This window comes from Corvus cornix, chromosome 2, assembly GCF_000738735.6.
Source record: "Corvus cornix cornix isolate S_Up_H32 chromosome 2, ASM73873v5, whole genome shotgun sequence".
Lineage (NCBI taxonomy): Eukaryota > Metazoa > Chordata > Aves > Passeriformes > Corvidae > Corvus > Corvus cornix.
Genome location: NC_046333.1, coordinates 34,969,271 through 34,985,841, shown reverse-complemented (window position 1 = coordinate 34,985,841; position 16,571 = coordinate 34,969,271). Strand labels below are relative to the sequence as shown.

At 42.7% G+C, this 16,571-nt stretch overlaps 1 protein-coding gene across 2 annotated transcripts in view; it reads right to left on the bottom strand.

Annotated features, from left to right (window-relative positions):
* TMC2 (transmembrane channel like 2) overlaps positions 1 to 16,079 on the bottom strand; it is a 32,425-nt gene extending 16,346 nt beyond the window's left edge. Inside the window, exons 1-11 of one of the 2 annotated variants that reach the window (XM_019285363.3) lie at positions 15,801 to 16,079; positions 15,440 to 15,487; positions 13,104 to 13,500; positions 12,219 to 12,371; positions 10,002 to 10,092; positions 8,995 to 9,076; positions 8,631 to 8,737; positions 6,712 to 6,810; positions 3,344 to 3,486; positions 1,723 to 1,870; positions 1,103 to 1,291 (exon numbers count right to left, since the gene is read on the bottom strand). In XM_019285363.3, the coding sequence (XP_019140908.3) occupies positions 1,103 to 1,291; positions 1,723 to 1,870; positions 3,344 to 3,486; positions 6,712 to 6,810; positions 8,631 to 8,737; positions 8,995 to 9,076; positions 10,002 to 10,092; positions 12,219 to 12,371; positions 13,104 to 13,500; positions 15,440 to 15,487; positions 15,801 to 15,846 (1,503 nt within the window). In that variant the 5' untranslated portion in view covers positions 15,847 to 16,079. Of the gene's footprint in view, positions 1 to 1,102; positions 1,292 to 1,722; positions 1,871 to 3,343; positions 3,487 to 6,711; positions 6,811 to 8,630; positions 8,738 to 8,994; positions 9,077 to 10,001; positions 10,093 to 10,210; positions 10,420 to 12,218; positions 12,372 to 13,103; positions 13,501 to 15,439; positions 15,488 to 15,800 lie in introns of those variants that run through there. The other variant, XM_039550169.1, reaches the window with a different exon arrangement.
* Positions 16,080 to 16,571: the final 492 nt, after the last annotated feature.

The window sequence follows — 16,571 nt, the reverse complement described above, 5'->3', positions numbered from 1 at the left end:
ATAAAGATAATTAGTCAATGCTAATGTTTATTTTCCACGTTCAGCACCTTTGCTTTTGCAGTAGGCATTTACAGACTTGAATGGAAACACATCAAAAACTCAGTTTTGCAGCTCAAGATAATATGTCCTAGTGGTATTTTTGCTTCTCTTTTTCATGCCAGATACTAAGTTGCACTGTGGTCAACGAGGTCATTGGCCAGTCAAGGTTAGCTCAGGCATGACTTACAGGCTCTAAACTTTTTTAAAGCCCTACAGGTCCCATTGGCCTGTGGGGGACTGTGTCTGTACAGGTGCAGGGAGTCTCTGATTCACAGGTCTCTTCTTTGTGCTTTTCTTTCCAAGAGAAGTAACAGTACCCAGGACTTTATTCATTCAGATCTCACATTATCACCAGGAAAGGGTCAGACATTAAACTTTTTTTTTTAAGTATGATTTTTTTTCTTTGGGAAAATTCCATAGTGATAAATCAAAGCATTTCGTAAGCAAGTGCCATCTTTCTGAAGTTCTCTGAAGGAATTGTGAAAATGCATTGCTTTGAATTTAATTTGGCTTTGAAATATAAATACATGATAATATTGTAGACATTGAAAGTAAACCTTTCCATAGGTTGAAAGAGCTTAAAGATTTGAACTTCTCATTCCAAAATCAGACACAGAAAACTTCGACAATTGAAATTTTTTTGTACATCCTAAAATTTTATTCCCATAATTCAAGGTGGATGACAAAGATTTGATTTTAGAGTTATGAATTATGGACATTTCTAACACCCAGAGAGCTTTCTGGTACAACTGAGTTTGTAAGTGTTAATATACAACTTAAGATGGTGGTTGGTGTTGAAAGTGCTGAAAAGCCATTAACTTTTCTAGTGATTTATTATAAGAATATTTTCCCTTCTCTGCAGGAATTGTTAATTTTCCCTAGGAACTTTCAGTGAGATCAATGTGCATTGCAGCTACAACAAGTGCAAAGGTACTGAAGGGGACTCTTGGGCCCTGCTAGGGAATCCCTCTGTCTTGGATGCTGTCCTCAACCTGTGGCAATGATTATGCTGATGTTCAAAGAAAATTATCCCAGCAGAAAACTGGAAGCAAAGCTTTCTCACCTCATTTCTTTCATACCACCCAGCGTTTTGCATTTTGGAAAATGTCTGGGAGCGTTTCACCACGAAATAAATGAGGTAGCCACTCCCACACAAGCAGCATATGATGAGGACATTGGCCAAAACCCGCAGGAACCTCCTCAGGTGGATATTCTCATCCTTGTTGCTTTCTTGCTCATCTACAATAGACTCCTGAAAAAAACAGGGGTTCTCAAGAAATTGGAATGGATATCTTGAAGCACCAAGCATAAGGTGACATCATAAGTTTTTTTCACCCTATGAAATGCAATCTTCTTCTACTCTGGCTATATCCAACTTGGTAGTTTTGGTTAAATTCAAACTAAGCTTCATACAGGCGTTCTGGTTTGACTGAAAGGTATCAAATGGCAAAGAGCCTGACATATCCCAAGAGAACTGCACTCCAAATTAATACAAATTCTTTTAACATCTGAAAAAAAGGATTTAGGGGAAGTGGGTCACAGAAGTTGGAGCTGCCATGGATCAGCACCATGCCCTGCTCATATGGAGAGATGTGGAGCAGGTATCCAGATTTCCCCTTAAATCTCTGCCATTTGTAGGTGCTGGGGAGGAACAGGTAGGGGAAAGCTAAGTTTCAAGTTTACCTTGAAGCTGGTGGTGATGGATGCAAACTTGTTGTCTGCTGTCTCTGGGTTGCCAATGAGGTAGTCCCAGCTGGTGAACATTTTCCAGCTGAAAATGAAGTTGTCATCGTCCCCATCTGCTGTGCTTTCGTTGGCATTGCGTGCCATCCTGCGTAAGGGCGTGTGCAGTGGCAGGGTCAGACAGAGTTCCACAGAGCCACCTCATATCCTTCAGCTTTGCAAAGCTTGGGATTGCCGGTGGGTAAGATGGAGTGGGGTGACCATTCTTGGGGTTTGGGAATGAGTGACATGGGCCATTGGACTTTAGGTCTGAGGAGGACTGAACTGTCAAATGGTGTCTTCAGGGCTACACAGGTCTTCTATTAAAAATAGTGATATAGAGAAAAACTAGCATAGGTGATTAAGGATGTTAAAGATTGCTTCCTCCAGCTGGTGCATGAAGAAAGTCTATTTATGGTGCTTCCGGGTCCTAGGCTGCAGTATATGATTATGGCTACCTTTAGTTAGTTAAATTTAGTCAAAACTCCCTGGTGCTGTCCACTACACCCACTGCAGCACAAAGCTTTAGTGAGACTTCACTTGCTGCACAGTGCTGGAGCCAAAGAGCTTGCAGCAAGTCATGCAGGGAGAGAAAAAGGCTTATTCTTCTTAATCAGCATAGGAGCAGATATGGCTTCTGCTGTTTCCTCTCTATTATTTGATCCCTGAAATCCTTCTCTAAGTCCCCCTAGAGTTCCTAGCAGTAGTCCCTCAAGGAAGGCAAGACAACAGATGCTTCAGTTTCATGGCAAATGTACAGCAAATCCCCATGTCCCACTCCAGCCAAAGGCTCAAGAGGCTCTTTCTGCTGCACAGCAATATGGCCTGCTTCAGCAAGCAATACAAATCCATGGGCTTATTCTTTCTTCCAAAGAAAGAATGGTGTGTCCTTCAGGGAGAGATAGAGGAGCTTATTTTTTTATTTTTAGCTTTGCAGAGACCATTACAGCACTGACAAGTGCTTTGGCTGCAACCTCAGTACCCTGAGGATGCTGTGGGAGCCTCACTGGTGTTTGGGGAAAGTGCACAAGGGGCACAGAAATTGTGGCCACTTTTAAACTGCACTGATTTGTTTAGGGACTCAACAAATACAGTCTAGTAGCACTTGGCTCTTTTCTGCAACCCTTGCACCATCTGTGGGACCCATGTTGGCATTCAGGAATATTTATTTTGCAATGAAAGCATGCAAAAGGAACCTTTGAAATTTACTGCAAGTAAAATCCTCCTTCATGTACGAAATCTACCTGTTTGATGGCCCTGTAGTAATGTTGGAGGAAGGGTTAAAGCGATCTGGAGAGGAGGAGAAGGAAGAAGATGGCTGGAGTAGGAGAGGTTCAAAATAGTGCACATGAGTACACAGACGAGGCAGGGGAGTGCTCAAGTCCCCCCAGCCCACCAGAGCCAGGGTGGTGGACAGGGAGGCTACATGCATGAAAACAGCAGGCACACAGCCCCCCTTTGCCTACATTCCCCCTGCCATCCAGCCAAGGCTGGACCAAGTCTGGGTGCCCATGGAGGGGAACCCATCTGTGAGACACATCTGGGTGGATTTTGCAGAGGGAGCAATGTCAGGTGCACTTACGATCTTATAACAACCATCAGGCTGTAGCCAAACACGCTGATCCCAACCATGAAATATGCCATTGGCAGCCTGTATTTCAACCAGCCGATTGTCCTCTGGTTGTTGTAGTAGCCATAAAAGAGTGCTGAGTATTTGATGTAGCCCTGGAGGTAAAGCAAAAGCAATCCTGTTTGAGCTGTGCAGCTTTTCTTCTGCAGGGAAGGGGTTTCTAGAGAAAATGGAAGATTTAGAACAAGGAAAATCAACTTGGAAAAGTTTTTAGGGTCTCATTCTTGTCTGTTTGCTGCCCTGGCACCTTTGAGTGCTGTCTTCTTAAGAGTTTATCTTCCTAAGAGAGGGAAGATGGCATGAGCATGTCAGAGGATAGTGGCTTAAAACTAAGATGTAGTTTTGATCCATCACTTTTTCATCCCTCCCAGAAAAACATCCTTATTTCTCTTTGTGCTTGTAGCTCACCTGCTTCTCTAAGACAATAATCAAACACTCAGATCTTGTAGAAATGCTGTAGCAAAGGGCCTTCCCACCATGATATGAAACTTTTCCTTTCAGGTAGGAGGCAGCTGATGCTCAGTACCTTGCAGATTTAGTTCCTTTTACCAGCTGCTGCCTGCAGAGCAAATATAACTAAAGAGTGAAATCAAAGCATTACTTTCCAGTGGAAAGCGGAGCTCAGACACAGTATCAACCATGTTGTCTCAAGTAAATGTACTTTTTGCTGTGCAGTCTGTTAGGCACTCAACGAGCGTGCAGATCACCTAATCTGCATTAGCAATCTCTCCCTGTTTTTCTGTCATATCTCATCCAAGTTGATGTCTATCACTGCACATTGTACTTCTCTACTTTTTGTCCCTTGTCCTTCAGCTCCTAAGTTAAGTGTACTTAATCAGTCTGGCCATGATAGTTGAGCATGCTCCCCTCTGATCAAGCCTTTGGAAAAGATATAACTTGAAGCTCGTACCAGAGCCCGTGTAATGGCTCTTGTTTAGAGACACTGCATGGTTTACATGTGAAAGGGCTTGTGGAGGCTGTCTAGTCAAGCCCCCTGCTCAAAGCAGAGCCAATTGCAAAAGGAAGTGTTATGGCTTGGTGCTGTGTCCAGCTGAGCTTTGAAAATCTCTAGGGATGGAGATCTCATGAGCTTTCTGGGCCTTTCTTGAAGCGTTTGACCACCTTCAGTTAATCAGTTAAACTGTGCTCTCCCAAAACTCTAGGCTTTTTACTCCTAACCTCATAAAAAGCCTTGGTGTCCCCAGGTGCCATGGGAACTGCTTTTTTGCCCTTCACAAAGTGCAGTGCTGCAGGTCCAGGACCACTCCGGGTGTGTTTCTAACAGTGCAGCAAGCCTGTGGCTGGCACACCACAGCATGGCTGCTTGGGGCTCGTAGCCTGTTACACACAATGTCTGCTGGAGAGGTGTGGTGGAAAAAAGCCTTGTAAAATACAAGGTCCGTGGAAGGCACTAGTGAAGTTTGTTTCTCAGGTTGTAATTCCAAACCTTTGTCTTTTTGATTCATCAGATGCCAAGGACTGAAAAAGGAGTTTCTCTGCTCACATCATCCTGTATATTCTTTAAACTCCATTTGTGACACATGGTGTCTGGTGTCCAACTGAGATTTATTCCTTTCTGCTCCTCTAGATATCCATGATGTGACCTCCTTGCTGCCAAAGCATACATTTCTCCAGCTCCTCTCTCTTGAAAGGTATTTTTCAGGATAGTAGCATTGACTCTTCATTTATGCCTACCCTGATATATATTTCTGCCCTGCACCTCTCCTGTGGAGCATGCTGGAATAAGCCTCTATGCATTTTCAAAGGGCAAACCTCTGCAAAGGGCTTCGTTTAACATCTCCTGGCTGCAGAGGGTATTGGTGTACAATGTTGCCCCATACCTGGAGATGCTTCTCAAGCTGGAATGATTGCTCCCTGATGTCAGACAGCAAGGGAATGGGTACTGGATGGGGACCTGTATGGCAGAGGGGTTCAGAGGATCAACACCTCAGTGACAGCAGGGGAATGTAGATGTGTGTACCAAGCCAGAGGCAGGAGACTGGCATCTCATGGGAGGAAACACTTCCTGGAGAATACAGCCTCATCCAGAGGCAAGTTTCCTTACTGATAGGTCTATTACTTATGGTCTCCCAGAGAAAATCAGCAGCTGCATTTCATCAACACTCCGTCAGGTTTTTTTGTTTGTTTTGGAATCTTATTTTGCTTTTTTTTTTTCTTCTGGCTTAATGAGTTTGAATGCTACCAGTTGTATTTTTACAGTGCACTGCTCAAATGAGCTTTTCATTCCTTACACTCCTATTAAAAATGTCCCTAATTCACCTCTGAATTTTGGATTCTGGCAGTGGGGGAAAGTGCTGGGAGAGGAAGAGTTAACAGGATCCTTAGCAGACAATGAGAGGGTAAAGGAAGGCCTGGCCCTGGTAGGTTCCTGGACACCAGTATTTGAAGCCTTATTAATAAATTAGTTTAAATAATCTGGTTTACAACAAAGTAGCTTTGTTTGTTTGTTTGTTTTTTATTAGGTTGGTGTTTGTTTGGGGTTTTTTTAAGCTAAGGAAATTGCAAAGGGGTTTATTACAGGAGTGGGTCCCGTGCTCGTAGCATGTGGGCCAGCGCTGACAAGCACTAAAAAAATATTTCCAGAAGTAACAATTTTGAAAGTCAGATCCCAAGGTATTTGTTACATCAGAAAATCTACGCCCCTTTCACATATCTTTTCTTGGGCTAAAAACATCTAAAACCACTTAATCCCTTTGGCTTAAATCTTCAAAGTAACTGGGGTGGGAGGTGAATGGGTGCTGCAGGCAAGCACCCAGAGATGGCTGGAAACTTGGGATTTTCCTGTGGGTGCAAGTCCTAAACTTTGGTTCCTGCTTCTGGCTCATGTAAATATTTCAGGGAGGGCAGGGACGTGGGGAGCAATCCCCTTCCCAATCACTTTCAGTGGTCTGGCAAAGTGCTCCCTGCTTGTGAAGGGGGTCTGCAGCTTGGAGTCTCTTTCTGGCTGCCTGGTTTGGAGCAGCTCCAGCCTTTCACCTGGGTGCTTGCTGCCTTTCCAGCTGGAAGCAAAATGGCTTTTGTGTCTACACACATGTGACATATACCAGCCAGCACATTTGTATATGAAAGTGGCTCAAATCCATATGCAGGTGTCTGCATGTGTACATGCTGTTTTGGCCAGAAATCTCAGCACCTGCCAAGGCTTTGTTGCAACCAAAGACTTCCCAGACTTCTTCTGGAAGAAATAGGTGCTCTGCTGGCTTATCTTGGAACAAATTCATCCTTGTAGCACCACTAACTTCTGAGGGGTTTTAGAAGGTATTCAACTGATCTTTTATGATTAACACTTGTGTGCTTACCTCAAAATCCCAAAGAACTGAAAAATCCATAGCAGTTGCTTGCTCAGCCCGGGGTACAGTTTTCCTTGGCATACTCCCATATGGCATTCCCATCAGGACCTGGAGAACATTAATAACAGTGATGCATATGTAGTATAAAGCACCAAGGAGTTTTTAACAGGTTTTATTTCTTAACGAGTCTGTTCTCATTTGCTTTTGGTTTGTCTTCCTTTTCTGTTGATTTCAATATATATTTCATTTCTTAATACTAGAGCAGCAGTTTTTAAAAACTGCTTAGCATTAATTTCATTTATTATTATTTAGTATCACTTACATATATTAATACTTAGTATTACATATATTTATTAATACACATTTTAAAATTTATTGTTAATATTTAGTATTAATTTCACCCAAATAACCAGAGGACTTCCCTTTCCCTGGCCGCATTCATTGCACAGGAAGTATTTTTTGGGAAACTGTATCCTTTCATGAACAGCTCCAGTTGAAATGTCCTTAGTTTATCAAGGAGTTCTTTGCTTGAACTTCATGGTTCTAATGCAGTAAAGGGATTAGCTTCATCTAGTTATGCAGAGCTCCTCCTCTGAGAGAAGTCAAGAGCACCAGGTCAAGCTTGAAATATAATTTGTATTTTTCAGTTCTGAATTGAAAGATGTTCTCAAGGTGAGGTAAATGGCAATTAGGTTGGGGAAAAAAATATATGACAAAAAGATGCAAAGAATAGTTTTCATGGCACAGCCTGTCCTGATGGCACCATGCAAAGCAGGTCTTGCAGCTGGAGTAGCAGCTGGAGTCCAGACAGAGAATGCCAAGGGCTATGGAGAGTTATTATATTTACAAGCTGACTGGTGCCTATACCAAAATATCTCATTAGCATTCATAGCCTAGCAAGGTCCTAGCATATCATCTATCACTTATTTTTTTAGGGCTGTCTAATTACATTCAAAATAATTTATGATTAAATGTTTATTGCCCAGCTACTCCCCGTATCGTAACAGCTCAGTAGGCAATGAGTAACAGTGTGCACACTTCAGAGAGGAAAGCTCCTGCCATATGCAGAGTTCCTAACCAAACACATTTGTATTGTTCAGTGCTAATGGTTATGTCTCCTCATCCTGGAAGGAAACTGAGCTTTCCCTTTCAATATTGTGAGCAAGCATATTAAAGAGAACAAAAGCATGGTCCTCAGGAGGGATTCTGCACTGCATTTTTGCTCCATAAAATTCTGCGCTGAATGGAACAGATGCCACTGTCTGTGGATTGCACAGCCTTTAAATACTGCACTGAGTAATTCAGCCAGAGCTTTAATGGCTACATTAAAGAATTCTTCAATAAACGAACATATAAAGTTGGCTATGAGATCCTTTTCCTTCTCCAAGAAGAGTGAGAAATAGAAAAACTAAAAATAAAACAATTGCTTGTGAATCATATGAATTGGAAGTACAAAATAGGGTTATTTCCCAAGCAAATGTTAGTTGGCAAAGTGATGGGAAATTGTTGGTTCCCTGAAGGGCTGTGCCATGGCTGCTGCCCCATGGTCATGCCCCTCAGAGGGCCCAAAAGTGAGGGTATTTAATTATTCTCAGAGCAAAAACCATTTCTTGTGGCTCTTGCAGACCGGATCTTGTGTCTAGGTTTGGAATGTCACGTTTTTCAGTTTAGTCAAAATGTAAAACTAGCCTTGAATTAGATTGTTGAGCCCCAGCTTCATCTGCTGGATGGGCAGGATCTTTGATAACATTTTAGGTCTCCTGATACCAATGCAACTTCTGCTCCTGCGTCAGTAAGTCTTTGTAAACAATCGTCCTCAGGCTTTTTCTAAAGCAATGCCTGTTATAAGACATTTCTTTGTCCTGTCAATGCCGTGTTTGTGTCAAGCAATGGGCAAGATACTACTGAAAGGAGAGCTAAGCACTTACCTCTGGAATTATAACCAGTCCAAATATTAACCCAAAAAGGACGAGATTTACTCCATACATCCACCGCAGAAATATGAAGTAGGAAGCAACTGAGGAGCCAAAGTGACCTTAAAGCAGAAGACATTTCATGGTTAGGAGTTTAGGAGGGTTAAACTGTCCTCAGCTACCCTTTAACCTCCCCAACACATTTCCCATGAGCCTCCCAACAGTGTCCACAACTGATGGAGAGAGCAACACCTGGAGCTGCCAGGGGTGTGTGCTCCTTGTTTGGCACTGATGGCCAGGAAGCTGGAATATTGTTTGTATGAAGACAAAGCGATCTTACAAAATGTCACACTGCCACAGCACAGCAACTTCAACTTACTCTCCACTTCCTTTATCTTCATCTCCCAGGGTATGCACTGAGTTTTAAAATTTTCAAAGTCTCTCTTGAATTTCACCCATTTCTGAAACAAGACAACATTGCAGCGAGCAATGAGAGATGTGAAAAGGGGGTCTTCTCTGAAGCAGGGCTTTCTAATATCAGAGTTTGGTAGCATGGTTAGGTGAGGGTGTAAAGCCCAAAGCAGGAACTCTGGTCTGGGTCTTATCTTTTGGGCTATTTGAGAAACTCACTTCAATCCAAAACCCCCCCATGCCCAAGAGTTCACATTTATGATTTGAGTTTTAAGAATTTTAACCTTTCCAGGCTTTTGGAAATCTGCAGTTGTGCTATGGATTCATCAGATTATACAGGGGTGGTAAATTCAGACCTGGCTCTGGATTGAAAGAATTGGTTCAGAATAAACTCTATTTAAAACAAAATTTAATTTGATAAAACTCTGAGCTGGAATCTTTCCTCACCAGGCCAGAAGCTAACCTCCCACTGATTTCATAATCTCAAGTCTGGCTCCATTTTGCACTTCTGAATATAATCTCCATGACAACATGCAACTTGGCTACCAACTTCAGTCTCAAAACACAGCCATCATTCTCCCTATTATCTCCTTGTCACTGGAGAAGATGAAATTTTACAGGACTAAGGGTAGTGCAACAGTTTGGCAGTGCCTCTTTCCCCTTTAGGGATACCTTTTCTCACAGCTCAAGGTTTTGGAGATCGCAACCGGAAAGCCATGGTTTTCCCTGCTCCTGAAAACCCTCCCTTGCTTCAGGAAAGGTCACAATGAGGTTCAGTTTGGGGTAAATTTCCCCCTGTTCTTTCTGCAATAGTCATATATTTGAAGTCAGCTACTATTTTTTTGAATGTGGGTAGGAACCTTGATTCTGATTTCCTTGTGCTGCTTTTGCCAAAGAAAGGTCAATAAACCTAAAAATGTGCTAAATACGTAACTGAGTATCCAAGCCTTTCCCTGACATCACTGTAGCACTCACCTTCGCCATCATCATCTTATATGCATACAACTTTTTGCCCTTTCCTTTTCCCAGAGCTCCTTCAAACTTCTCTACGAAATCTTGTGCCTCCCTAATTGGAAAACAAACAAGCAGGTTATTAAAATAGCAAGGGGGTCCTTAACTTTTCACCCCTGCCTGCACCAGTGGCAATGAAGCAACAAAGGTGGGGGCTTGGTGTCTCTCCTTACCTGCTCTCTGCTCTCTGCCATGTAGAGCTCAGACACCCACCCAGGTCCTCAAAGCTCTCATGTTCATGTAGAGATGTGCCCCACATCTTGCTCCGTACTTCTCCCTGGGTGCAAACTAAAAGCCTGCCCACTTCTCTCGCTGCAGAGCTCTCCCAGCCTGAATGCTTGTTATAATTTCTCTCTCCTGATGCATTGGTCAAGACGAAAATAACATTGCCTAGTGAAATAAGCTCCAAGAGGATGCAGAATTTCCCTCCATGAACACCTCCCTAGATAAGTATCAGAGATGTGAAAACCCCCCAAGGGAATAACCTCAGTGCCAAAGGAATGAGTGTACACTAGCCAGGAGTAAAATCAAGCTGCAAAATGAAATTAGTTTTACAACAGGATTTCTAAGGGAAATAGAGAAAGTAGTCTAGGTAGATGCTGTTATGCTAAGTATGCTTAGCTCATGAATAAAATTATATTGTATATTGGCCTTGCCAATGAGAAGAGATTAAATTTCAGGAGCTGGGAGGTTTTTTGCCATCCTAAGCCTGTGGGAAAGACAAACTTCCACTTGGCATAAATAGTTGGCTAGTTCAGCCTGTAATCTTAGGAAAATCACCTGTGACTTCATTTGAAACCCTAAAGTGAGATTTCTAAGTCTTGAACACATTGTTTTGCTCTCTTTGTGTTTTATACCCCTTATCTGGGCTAATAATTTCTTGTCTCAGGGTTGAGTTTATGCAACCAAAATTAACTAATGAATGTACAGCATGCTGAGAGCCTTTCTGGAGACCCCTGCACAAGCAATGCAAAAGTTTTGTTTAGGTTCATTAGTAGGTAGTAATGACTGCTATAATTCAGGAATAAGATGAAGCTATGGAGGTACATTATCAAACATGATCCTAAGTAGAATTTTAGTCAGGATCCTACACCACAGGGAAAAAGTGCATCAGGAATAACTGCTTTGCTCTTTTTTTTTTTCTTTTCTTGAAAAAATTTGGAATTTTAGGGTGGTAAGAATTTATTTGTTATGAGCTCAGGCTCATAGTATGCCTGTAAGGTGGAAAAGCTGCTTTAATACAGTTTCCCTATTATAGATCATTACCCAGATTTTCAGAAGTAATTGTCAGAGTTCGCAATTTCTGATTTTACTGGAAGATGGAAGAGGTCTTGGGCTTCAGGGCATAAAAGAGAGGAGCAGAGACACATGGTGAATGCCAGCCTTCACAGCACAGTCCCTGCAGCTCTGAGCAACCTCTCAGCAAACACAGAGCAGGGGCATCACCACTCGCTGTAGGTCTGTGCATGCTTTGAAATGCTATTTTGAAATGCCTCCTGATAGAAAGGGGTTTCAGAGGATCCTTAACCAGTAGAGCTGGGAGCTGAATCATTGCCCCAGTATGGGAATGGCTTGTTATGAGCCATTCCCTGTTGACCCATTGGTTTTGATTTCCCTGGTCTGCCCTGCTCCACTGTCCCCCATTGCCCTGCACTAAGGGGTCTCTGCTGCTGCCTGAGCTGTTCCCACCTTCATCAGGGGCTGTGTGGCAGAATTATCTTTGCTCCATAAACCTCTGCAATTAACACAGCATTTTTTCCAAGCATCCCCATCTCAGGGTTGTGCAGTAACATGGCACTGTGTTGCTCTGATTTCTGTCTGACAAAAGACATGAATAAGCAAGCCAGGGTACGGAGTTTACTTTAACAAGTAGCCTGACAGTAGTGAGTCATTTGGTTTTAAATACGAGGGTAGGATGACCTGGCCATGGGTATCAGTTGAACAGATTTGCACTTTGTCAGTTCTTTGGTTACAGAGGCTGAAAATCAGATTCCACATTTTAACTCTGATTGTTTGAACGCAGACACGCCGGCCAGGTTCTGCCGGTCACTTTTCCTGATACTGGGGTATTACAGGAGCAGCAAATATGTAATTTCAAGGAAAGACAAAGTGCATCTGACAACACACAACACACAAGCCAGGAGAGACCTCAGGAGTGGGAGTACCCATTTTGATGGGTACCTGAGCACCGAGAGCTTCTTCACCATCCTCCAGGGCTTGTTCCTCATGGTGGAAATCAGTTTTTTCTTTTGCTCCACCTGCTCCTTCAGCATCGCGAGCTCTTCCTCTGACAGTGACTCCTCGTCAGATGAGTTGGAGGAAGCAGAAGAAGTACTGGAAGAGACACAAAATAAGGGACACAGAAAAACTTACAGGGGTTAGAGGGAAGGCCTTGCTTGGGGTAGGCAGAGTGCAGCTGGCCCTGGGGATCCTACTCCAGTCTGGGTACAGTGCCTCAACATCCCCTGGCTCAGTGCCATGCCAGTGCCCTTCGCACTCAGAGCAGGGCTGTTTCCTGCCAGGATGATGAGGAGGCATTAGAATTCACTCAGTGTCATGCTTTGGAGTACACTTCAGCTATAGAAGCATTGCCTACAGCTACCAGGGCTACAGCTGGCTCCAGAGAAATGGTTTTCATATCTTCAAAACAAAATGGGAGATATGGGGAGAAGTCGAAGGTTGGGACAACCAAGATTTGGAAGGGGAAGAGACATGAAAACACAGGGGATCCATTTTAACTGGAATGTTTCCATAAACCAACCAAAAAACCTTGTCTAGACTCAAATTCTCAAGGTACCTTCTTTAGGCATGCTTTTCTACCCCTGGCTGTAGGTACTACGACTCCACTACATGCATAGACCTGATCCTGGCTGAGAAATACTAATGGCTTGGAAACATTTAGTATTGTGTGGCATTTTAAACTGTTTTCCACTGCTGTGTCTCTTTTAGGAGAGCAGGAACTTACTTGCAGTCTATTGGTTTTGCCATTCTGATCCATATGCCACTGGCATGTCAGTATAGCTGCAAGTCCGAGCAAAGCACCATAGTCAGGGATTGTTTAATTACCTGTTTTTCCTGTCTTTCTTCTGTTTGTTCTCCCCCTCCTTCCCTCTCTTGGTTGTTTTCTTTTCTTTGTTTTCTGATTCCTTTTGATCTTTGGTCGGAGCCGTTTTGCCTCTGTCTTTCTTCCGGCTTCCTTCCTCTCTTGCCTTTTTTCCATCTCTGTTTTTCCTTTGGTAGTTTTTTCTCCTAGAAGCTCTGTTTTGTTGGCTGCCACTGTCTTCCTCTTCGCTCTCATTTTCTTCTCTGTCTTCTTTGTCTTCTTTTTCTTCTTTGTCTTCTTTTTCTTCTTTTTCTTCTTTCTCTTCTTTGTCTTTCCCTTGCTTTTTGCTTTGAAGTCTGCTTGCTCTGCCAGTTTCCCTGAGGGGTTGTTTGTTAGTTGTCTTGTCCTTTACTTCATCTTCTGCAAGTGATAAAAGACAATTACATTGGGAAATCCATGCTGGCAGAATAAAGATTCATCAGAAAAGCACGGGCAGCCAGGACACCTGACTCACACCCTGGCAAATTCAAAGAGCATGTGCCTGTTGATCTTGATGGGCTTTGTGTTATGCCCTGTCCAAGAACCAGGTGTAACTCTTTGGTCGTGCAACTCCCATTTAAGACAGTGCAATTGAGCACATCAGTGACTTGTATGTGACCATAAGAAAACTGGAAATTAGTTACAAATGCAAAAGCCCATCCATCAGACAGTACAGACAGAGATCTCTCTGACCTGTAAACACACCAGAACAAAGGAAACAGAAATTGCAGTCTGTTACACAATGTGTAGTTTGCTTGTTGATGTGATGTCCTTGAAAGATGTTTACTTTTCAAGGCTGGGAATGGAGTTCTTCTATTTATAGAGAGAAAAGGTACAGCACAGGCAGTATCTGGTTTTGTTTCTTGGAGTTTTCTTTTATATTGGATGGTCTGCATTCAGAGAAGAAAAATACCAGGTAGTTTCTGAGAAATCTTTCATTCTTACTGGCATTGCAAACTAAAATCTCTTCTTTCCAGAAGTGCTTCCAGCTTAAAGGATTGAAATGGAGCATGATTTAACTACAGAATATTATGGAAAAGGAAAAAAACAACATTCAAAACCCCCAAGTTTCTCCACCTCTTTCACTACCAAGTCTATTAAAATCAATAGAAAGTTTTCTAGAGTAATCTGGCTTCCAATTTTCCAAAATTTCTAGCTGAAGAAAAGAGTTGGAGATACTGTCACAGAAGAAGAATATTGTGCTGGAATGGGATCCAGAGTGTAAAATGAGGAGCCTAAAAGGGGAGAAAAACAGAAGCAAAAAAGAATTTGAGCTTTTGCATTTTTGGTTTGGTGAAAAGCTAGAAATTAATAACAAGCTGATAGTTTCTGCTTGTTAGTGGCAAAAAATTAGTAGGCAGTGGCTGTCACATTTGATGCTGGAAATGAGAAGAAGCTTCCAACTATTTCTCAGGAGCCATTAGGAAGGTTTCAGTTATTATGTAATGGTCAATCTAAACTGAATTTTGGTCAATCATCTAGGTCAAAGGACCACCTCCTCTCTTTGGGAAAATGTTCATTTTGGATAGCTAATGATCTAATATTTTTCTTATTTGCAACCTATCAAGTGTTAGGTTAAATGTGAAGCATTTATTTGTTACCAGTATCTTACTGCCTCTTTTGCCTATATGGAAAAGGTGGATATGATGTTTTTTTAAAAAAATGAAATCCCAGTAGTTTGCTGTTTACTTTCTCATATTCTGTGAGTAATACAGACACAATTGTGAACCATTTTTGCAGTAACAGCGACATTTGTATCACCTCTCCAGTGCTGTCATGGTCTTACCTCTTAGTTCTCTCTCTTTAGTTATAGTATACATGCAGAGTTAAAGGCGTTTTTAGTCCTGTCATGGCCTTTTCCTGATTTCCCTCACAGTCATAAGTCTCCCTTCAATCCATTTTCATTATTTTCTTCTTGTGGCTATGATTAATCAAGATCCCAGTGTATTATGGTCTAAGCAAGCATTACAGGGAGGGCAAACAGGACCTGAGTATAGCACAATGCAGTCCCAGCCCTGCACAGGGTGGTGCTTTACTGCAGTGCCTGATTTACTAGGGGGTGATTCCCAAGTGATGTGGGCTCTGACAGCCTCCCACTCTGGGAACATGGATAAAAGAGGACAGAATGCTTAAGAATGGTGGTATACATATCACTATTGTAAGTCAAACCTCAAGGGAAAAATCTGCTTGCCTGCAAGTAGCTCGTGAAAGAGCTCATGTCGTAGAGCAAGTCACAAGTCAGAGAGAAAAAGAAAAGGTATCACCTCTTGTATTTCAAACAAGACCACATTTGTTAATCTCTACATTACCTTCTACCTACCTTCACTCTCTGTGTCAGTTTCAACTTGTCCGTCAAACTCTATTCCAGCTGCAAAACAAAGAACAAAGAGTAATTGCATTTGTTGCTGGAATTTACACATGTGATGCTTTACACAGCTAGCCTTTAAGTGCCAGCTGAGCTTGGCAGAACGTCCCTTATTGATTATACATTATATTCTTTCCCTACAGCAATGCTCTTAATATTTACTTCAGTCTGGCAGACTGACAAAAGTTCCCTGCCCAAGCAAACTGAAATTGTATGATTTTTGAGAGACGCAAAATGGTGTGCTCGGGAAGCCCCAAGAGGTTTAGTCAAGTATTAGGCAGCATGCAAACTGAAATAATCTCACAGTGATACCAACCATCTTCCAGGATGACCTGTAGAGCACTTTTCTTTTTCTTCCCCATGGCAGCCTCCCGTCTATCGCACAGACACCGTAGCCGCTACGCTGCATACACACCCCAGTCATACACAGGTTACTCTCTCTTCCAGTGCCCATGTGCTTGTCTCCTCGGCATTGCAGACAGATGGGCCTGTCCAGCTGTCAGCGACCTCTTGCTCATGAGCCATGAGAACAGGGAGGGGTGGGAGAGGCAGGAAAAAACCTGGGCTCTGCCTCAGCCCACCCAAACACTTTCCCTTCTTCTCCCTTCTCCCTGTGAAAAAAGCACCTGTTGGCATTACATTGCATTTCATTATTTAAACATGAAGGAAAGCCCTTTGGTGGGTACTTGGTGGTGTCGTATGAAACACAGAGACAAGTCACGTCTGGTTCTGACATAAGCATGTGGCTGGAGGCTTTCAAAGGATCAATTTTCTTAATGCCATATTCTTTACTGACCTGAGTCAATCTGTGTAACCCCGTTAGTCATTCTCCTGCATCTTATTAAATCTCTCAGCCAGTGCGCCTTGGGACACAGCTGTGGGTCACCTTTTGTCCTACATGTGTGTCCCTTGGAGGGGACTCATGAGCTAATAGATGCAGCAAGGAGTCAGGAGTCAGGATACGAGGATCTCTCTTTCCTTTGCTCCTCTATTCTCTGTGACCTTTGCATACTCATTGCGCTTGCTGGTAAAATAGGATAGATTTTCCTTCTAGGTGCTCTGAGGCTTAATTAATTAATGTGAGACC